At 44.2% G+C, this 7,429-nt stretch overlaps 1 protein-coding gene across 1 annotated transcript in view; it reads left to right on the top strand.

Annotated features, from left to right (window-relative positions):
* The window catches only part of LOC101935709 (aryl hydrocarbon receptor), a 138,012-nt gene extending 130,988 nt beyond the window's left edge, over positions 1–7,024 (top strand). Inside the window, 3 exon segments of the mRNA XM_005311491.4 lie at positions 2,004–2,145; positions 2,792–4,868; positions 6,804–7,024. Of these exon segments, the coding sequence (XP_005311548.2) occupies positions 2,004–2,145; positions 2,792–4,868; positions 6,804–6,887 (2,303 nt within the window). The 3' untranslated portion in view covers positions 6,888–7,024.
* The last annotated feature ends 405 nt before the right edge of the window (positions 7,025–7,429 follow it).

Genomic DNA, 7,429 nt, shown 5'->3' on the forward strand with positions numbered 1-7,429 from the left:
CCTGTTCTTCTTTTCACTGTTACACAGTATTCCATAAAGAGAGAGTCTCCCTCCAGCTACACCCCAAATTCCGCCCCAGAATTGTTTCCGAATTCCATATCAACCAATCAATTCACTTACCTGTATTTTTTCCAAAACCTCATTCTTCTCCTGGGGACAGGAAACTGCACTCCTTCGACATCAGATGCGACCCAGTCTTCTACCTGCAGAGAATCAAACCCATTAGAAAATCTCTGAGGCTCTTTGTCGCCATAGTGAAAAGGTCAAAGGGCCAAGCTATAGCCTCACAGAGAATTTCTAAGTGGGTCTCAGGATGAGTATTGACTACTATGAGATAGCAAACGTTCCCCTCCTGAGGGTGTTACAGCTCACACCATGCAAACACAAGCAGCCTCCATGGCATCCTTATCAGATATCCCATTGCAGGACATTTGCAAAGCCACAATTCGGTGATCGGTCCACTTGTTTATGGCTCACTACGCCCCGACTCAAGTGGTACTCTGGATGCTGCAGTAGGAATGGCTGTTACAAACAGCTCTGCTAGCAGCTTCTTCACACCCACCTCCGCACTGCTTGCTGCTTGCACGACACCCACCTGTAGAATACACGTAGGGACCCGCCCTTGAAGAAGAAGAGGTTACTTACTGTAACTTGAAGTTCTTCAAGATGTGTAGTCCCTATCTGTATTCCACTACCCACCTTCCTTACCCTCTGCTGCAGACTCACTTGCATTGTGGTAAGAGGAGGAACTGGAGAGGCATCGACCTTATGCCCTTGGTTGGGAGCACAAGGGAAGGTACTGCACATGTGCAGGTCAACAGACACTACTTAGAAAAAATTCCAGACCGAGGCACATGACACAAATGCATGCCCACGTGTGGAATCCAGATAGGGACCGCACATCTTGAAAAACTTCCCCTTACAATAACTAACCTCCTCCTATACAAGTATAACTTCCCATAGAGTAACAGAGGGTCCTGTGGCACCTTTGAGACTAACAGAAGTACTGGGAGCATAAGCTTTCGTGGGTAAGAACCTCACCTCTTCAGATGTGCATCTGAAGAAGTGAGGTTCTTACCCACGAAAGCTTATGCTCCCAGTACTTCTGTTAGTCTCAAAGGTGCCACAGGACCCTCTGTTGCTTTTTACAGATTCAGACTAACACGGCTACCCCTCTGATACTTGTTCCCATAGAGTGCCTCTGAGTATGAGCTAAGCCAGGTAGCTATACTGGCATAACTATAGTGGTATAATTATACTGGTAGAGTTATACTGGTAAACTTCCACATGTAGACAAGCTCTGAATTCTGACTTGCAGCAGCCCATGTTAGTTTAGTCCTAACCTTGTCCTATCCAGAAATTGCCCATTTTGTTAAGCTGTGCTGTGTTTCTGTGATGTAGACAGACATCCACTAGGAATCTGACCAAACCTTCTGAAATCACTCATTTGTGATCCAGGTTTGATTTGACCGCAGCCCTCCAGATATGAAAAGCTAATGGACAAACATGTCACACCACCAAGACTCAAATGTCTCAAAGTCACTGAGAAAATTCATAGGAACATAGGAATAGCCAGACTGGATCACCCCCGAAGTGCATGTAGCCCAGTATCTTGGCCAGCACCAGATCTTCTGAGCTTCTAATAGGCAGTTGTGTGTGGTAATCTGCCCCATGAAGGTCTCATTCTCATCCCTAGTAGTTATAGGTTGGTTTAAACCCTGAAACCTGAGGTTTTATAGCCCAGTGCTGATCCCAGGCAATGAACCCAGGGCCAGTAAGGTTTTCCTTTAACATTATACACTTTGTATAGCTATGCCCTGGCCTTACTTGGCAGTCTCACTGTAAAGGTTTTGCCTGCATGGTTTGTGAGTTGGACCGTGAAATGGTTCTGCAGATCTCTGTTGGTAATTTTTTTCTAGATGTAATAGACAGGAGCAGGCTGAGGGCTATTTCTTGCTGCATTTTGCTGAGCTTATCTTGCTACCTTCTTCTGTTTGCCCTAGTTATGAAAACCGGAGAGAGCGGAATCACCGTTTTCAGGCTACTGACGAAGAAAGCAGGCTGGCTCTGGGTCCAAGCAAATGCGAGACTGGTGTATAAAGGAGGCCAACCGGACTGCATCATTTCCAGACAGCGGGCCCTGTCGTAAGTGTCCCTGCAGATGGCAAGGGTAAAATCCTGGCCCCATTGAAGTCAATGACAAAACTCTTACTGAGTTCACTCAAGTCAGGATTTCATCCCACAGCACCTATTTCCTCAGGGCCTGGACAAAATCACTTGCCATGCTGCAATGCAGCTGTGTTGAAATTGTATCTGGTCCTAAGCCTCAAAGATGGCATCCAAGTTTCCCCAAAGTTTAGGGGTGTTCAGATCTGGGGCAGATCTCTAGATCAGAGGCTGACAAACTGTCCAGTGTTCTGCAAGTCAGACTAGCTGATCATAATGGTCCCTTCTGGTCTTAACATCTATAAAACCAAAACCTATGAAAAGTAGCCTTTCAGCAGAGCTACGTAAGTCACACTGACTCTCGGCACAATCTCTGGCTCCATTTATCCGAGTTGGGAGCATTTCCCATTTCAGAGCAAGCCAGAAAACAAAGCAACTTGTCCAACCCCATCCCCCCAAAACAAACAACCGCCCCCCAATTGTAGGGTTTTAAATAGATAAAACACCCAAACCGATGCCAACTTGTTGGCTCTCGTCTCGCTCTCTAGCAGCTGTTTTTTGCCTAGCCCTATGTATTTCATTGTCCTGTCACCCTCTTCTTAATGTCCCATTCATATACCTGCAGGAATGAAGAAGGAGAGGAGCATTTGTGCAAGCGGAGCCTGCAGCTACCTTTTCACTTTGCCACGGGTGAAGCAGTCCTGTATGAAAACAGTCCGCCCGGGTTCCTGGACTACTTGCACACCAAGAAGGTTTCAAAGGCAAAGAGAGAGACCCCCCTGGAGCCGGGCTCAATAGATCCCAACTCGCTCCTAGGGGCCATGATGAACCAAGACGAATCCATATACGTCTCCCACGCCGATAATGTGCCACAGTTCTCCCTGGCGGATATTGTCGACATACCGGAAGAGCCATGGCTCGATGATGGAAATAAGAGAGCTGTCAAAGAGAATGACTCACTCCTAGTCGTCATTGAAACACCCTTTGAAAAGAGCAATGTGGATGGTGACATCTCTAAGACTCTGCAGAGCCAGGAAATGGATGACCTGGAATTAAAGCAATGGGAGGAGATCTTGTGCAACATGGACACCAAGAAGCCAGTGGCCCCGGGTTTCCAGGAGAGGTTGAATGACAAGGTGACCTCCTGTGTGGAGGAGATATTGTTTAAAAAAGATAATGGAAAGAATCTGGGGTTCCCACGGTATGATGTGACGGCTTCATCTCAGGCCCTTATTCAACAAATTCCTCTGGAACAAATTCCACAAAGCACTGAGCTAAACAGACTTCAAAACCAGCTTGTCAATAATAGGAAATGCAATCAGCAAAGCAATCCCCTGGTGAATTGTCACCATTTCTGGGGGGCTAATTCAGCAGCCGCTACACCATGTGGATTCCAAAATCCAATGTCTACTTCACAGCAAAATTCACTAGACCATGATCCTCAGGGTCCTTTAGTCACCAATATGTCCCAGGATATCACTTCTAAACCAGAAAAGCAAGCACGTTTTGATCAAGCAAATTTGCTAAGTGGGAATATACTAAATTCCTTGGGGTTCAATAACCAGGAAACTACGGGAATTAATCTAACAAATCCTGCACAGGTATTTCAGCCAAAGGCTCCTGCTCCAGTTTCCTGGGGGAAAGTTATTCCTAAAAATCAGATACATCGGAGCTCAACTCTGCTTGACTCAAATCATCCAGCTCCATTAAAAATGAATTCACAAGAGAGTCAGTGGCCAGACCCATTGGTTTCAATGAATCCAGTCATCACTTTCAATCAGAATAATTCTCCAAGAGGTCACTCGTTAGATGTTTGGAAATCTGCCACTCCAAATCAGCTGGGAATCAAACCAATGGAGATAGAGTCACCAACTCTACTGGCAAATAACCAACTGAATCTTTTTGGATCACAAGTAACAAATCCATGGATTTCCTCATCACAGCCTGCTCATAACAATGATCAGGGCATGCAAGAATTCAGCATAATGCAGGTGTCTCCAGTGCAAGCTCTACAGAATGAAATATCTGGTTCTCTTGAGCAAAAATCTAGTCCATTAGAAGCTGGCCACCTGTCTGGAAGCCATTCCTTTCCCCAACATACCTCTTCACATGGACCTCACTTAGTGCCACATTTTTACAATAAAGAGCAGCAGCAGATGCTTCAGAACAAACAGTTGTCAACACAGCAACAGCAGCTGATGCAAGCAAGGATGTATCCTCAAGCTCATTGCAGGCCAACTCAAATTCAACACAATGGATTTCCACTGGCCAGCTCCTTGGAGCCAAGTAGCTGGTGTCACGTTCGCTCCCGGGTGGGAAACCAGCAAATGGACAATATTCTTGAAAGCTCATTGAAGTCCTCATCATGTAGTACGTTATCTAGTGATGTCATGTTAGCTTCATGGGAATATGAAAACAGTGGCTTATCCTTTGAAAATGATGTTGCGTTTCCTAAAGCCACTCATGTGACATCTCTTCCCCAGCAACAAAATACCATGCCCTGTCATGGTGAGAGCAATCCAAAAATGTGTAACTTCCAAAGGCCTAAGGAACCCATTCTGGGTTCCTCAGTGACTCCTCCCATGGAAGCTGGGTTGAGGGGACCTTTCTACCAGTTGGAACCAAATTTTCCTCCCGTGTCATTAACAGATAGGCAGATGAAGAGTCAGCAACAGCTCTTCACTTACAATATTCAGCTCAAGGTGAGGGAGGGGGGCATATGTGAAGGTGTGAAAACTGACAGACACAAGAACAACCGAGCTGTGCATGTTAAGTGACAAGCTGAGACATGAACGTTATATAAGGTTTGGTTTTGTAATTATTGTAGTTATACAGACACAATGCAGATGGATTTTGAATACTTGCAACTGAGAGCCAAAAGCTTTCAACCCATTGAGGAAGGAAGATGTCTGGGATATCAGTATTTCTTGAAGGCCATTGTTCTATAAAAATGGCTTTAAAAATGTAAACAAGCCCACTTTTTATCTTAACAATGCCATTTCAGCATATTCTTCTTCACAACCCCTTACACAGTCTGTGTTCAAAGCACTATTTGAAAAGTCTATTATAATAACGATCCTTGAACCAATAGTACAAGCTATTTCTGGCCTACAAGCCAAATTTTGAGAAGTGGCTAGTGATTTTAGATGCCTAATTTTTGTGGGCACCTAACCTGAGACCCCTTAAAGGGGCATCTTTCACAAGATGGGTGCTCAGTACTTCCTAAAAATCACAGCCATTTCTGGTGTCCCAAATTGAACACCTGAAATAGAGGTGGTTGGGATTTTTTCAATAATACCACCCCCATTCCCCACCCCCACCCTCATCAGAAAATGCTGATTCATCAAAACTGAAACTTGTCATGGAAATGACACATCAGTTTTGATGGGAAGGTTTCTCAGGCCCAGGATTAAATTTCTGGTCAAAGTGAAGGACCCACCTGTGATGTGGGAATTCCAAGTTCAAGTCTTAGATCAGGGACTTGAACCTGGATCACCTACACCCCCATTGAGTGCCTTCCCCACAAGGCTGAGTCTATCTTTCTGCAGGCCCAGGAATATTTAATGATTTATACAAAATAGGACAGCTCCAACAGGAGCAATTAAGAGAGACCCACTAGAAAACAGCCTAGTTGTTAGAGCATTCACCTGGATTGTGGCAGACACGGCTTCAAGTCCAGAGGACAACTGTATTCTAATATGTATTTCCAATCAAAGAAGATAAATATATTTTCTCAGATCTGCAGCCAGCTGTTACCAGTCTGCATATCTGGCTTCAGAGTTATCTTCTACAGACAAAGAATGTAGGCCATGCTTACAGGATGGGGGACCCTGTCCTGGGAAGCAGTGACTCTGAAAAAGATTTAGGGCTGTGATAGATAAACAGCTAAACATGAGCTCTCAGTGTGATGTTGTAGCTAATGGAGCTAATGTGATCCTGGGGTGAACAAAAGGGGAAATCTTGAGTAGGAGTAGAGAGGTTATTTTACCTCTATATTTGGAACTAGTGCAACTGCTGCTGAATACTGTGTCCAGTTCTGGCACTCACAATTCAAGAAAGATGTTGGTAAATTAGAGAGGGTGTAGAGAAGAGCCATGAGAATGATTTTAAAGGATTAGAAACTATACCTTATAGTGATAGACTCAAGGAGCTCAATCTATTTAGCAGAACGAAGAGAAGGTTAAGGGGTGACTTGATCACAGTCTATAAGTACCTACACGAGGAACAAATATTTGATGATGTGCTCTTCAGTCTAGCAGAGAAAGGTCTAACACAATCCAATGTCTGGAAGTTGAAGCTAAGACAAATTCAGACTGGAAATAAGGTGTAAATTGTTAATGGTGAGAGTAATTAACCACTGGAACAATTGGTTAATTCCAAATGGTTGGATCCTCCATCGCTGACCATTTTTAAATTGAGATGGGATGTTTTTCTAAAAGTTCTGCTCTAGGAATTATTTTGGGGAAAGTCTCTGGCCTGTGCTATACAGGAGGTCAGACTAGATGATCACAGTGATCCTTCTGGCCTTGGAATATATTAATCTTCCCCTTCCATCGCTCTGCTGAGATGCTGACACTGCTCCTCCTTTTTTCCTTGACTGATTGCGATTCTAACTCATCTCTTCTTTTTCTGCTCAGCAGTGTCACCAAAACGAAGAGAATGCCTCCATGGAATTTACTCCTACAATTGCTAAAGACAGTGTGTGTTTCCTCAAGTACTGAGAGGGAATGTAGCAATAGAGAAGGAAAAGACCCTGCTCCCAGCTGTGGACTGATTTCATGGCCTTGGATTGGCAAGCCTTTTTTTCCCCTACTGATGTGTGAATATTTCGATATTATTATAATTGTTGCTGCTGGTGGCTTTTTCTAAGTGAACACACACACATTCCTGAGACACTCTACTGTGGATTCCACAGAGACGAACTTGAACACTCATGCATTTTCTACTGAAGAAACTGTGCTCCTCTTAACCAGTTGTCTTCTGCTTGATCTTCTGAGTAGAGCCAAGGAGAATTAAGCACCAATAACTGGATTAGGCACTAAAGTAACTGAGCCACCATAAGCTTTAAAAAACTGGGAACAAGTATTTGGAGTTTCCAATGAGTTTTCCAGGTCAGGTAATTAACAAGACGACACAGATGTACGAAAAATGTCTGAGATGTTGCAATAGAAATTCCATAAGGCTGCTGTCCGATCTCCTGCTTGAACACTAAGGCCCAGAGTTCTAATTCAAGGGGGTGAAGATATGGTCGCAGTCTTTGCAA

The sequence above is a fragment of the Chrysemys picta genome, chromosome 11, assembly GCF_011386835.1.
Source record: "Chrysemys picta bellii isolate R12L10 chromosome 11, ASM1138683v2, whole genome shotgun sequence".
Lineage (NCBI taxonomy): Eukaryota > Metazoa > Chordata > Testudines > Emydidae > Chrysemys > Chrysemys picta.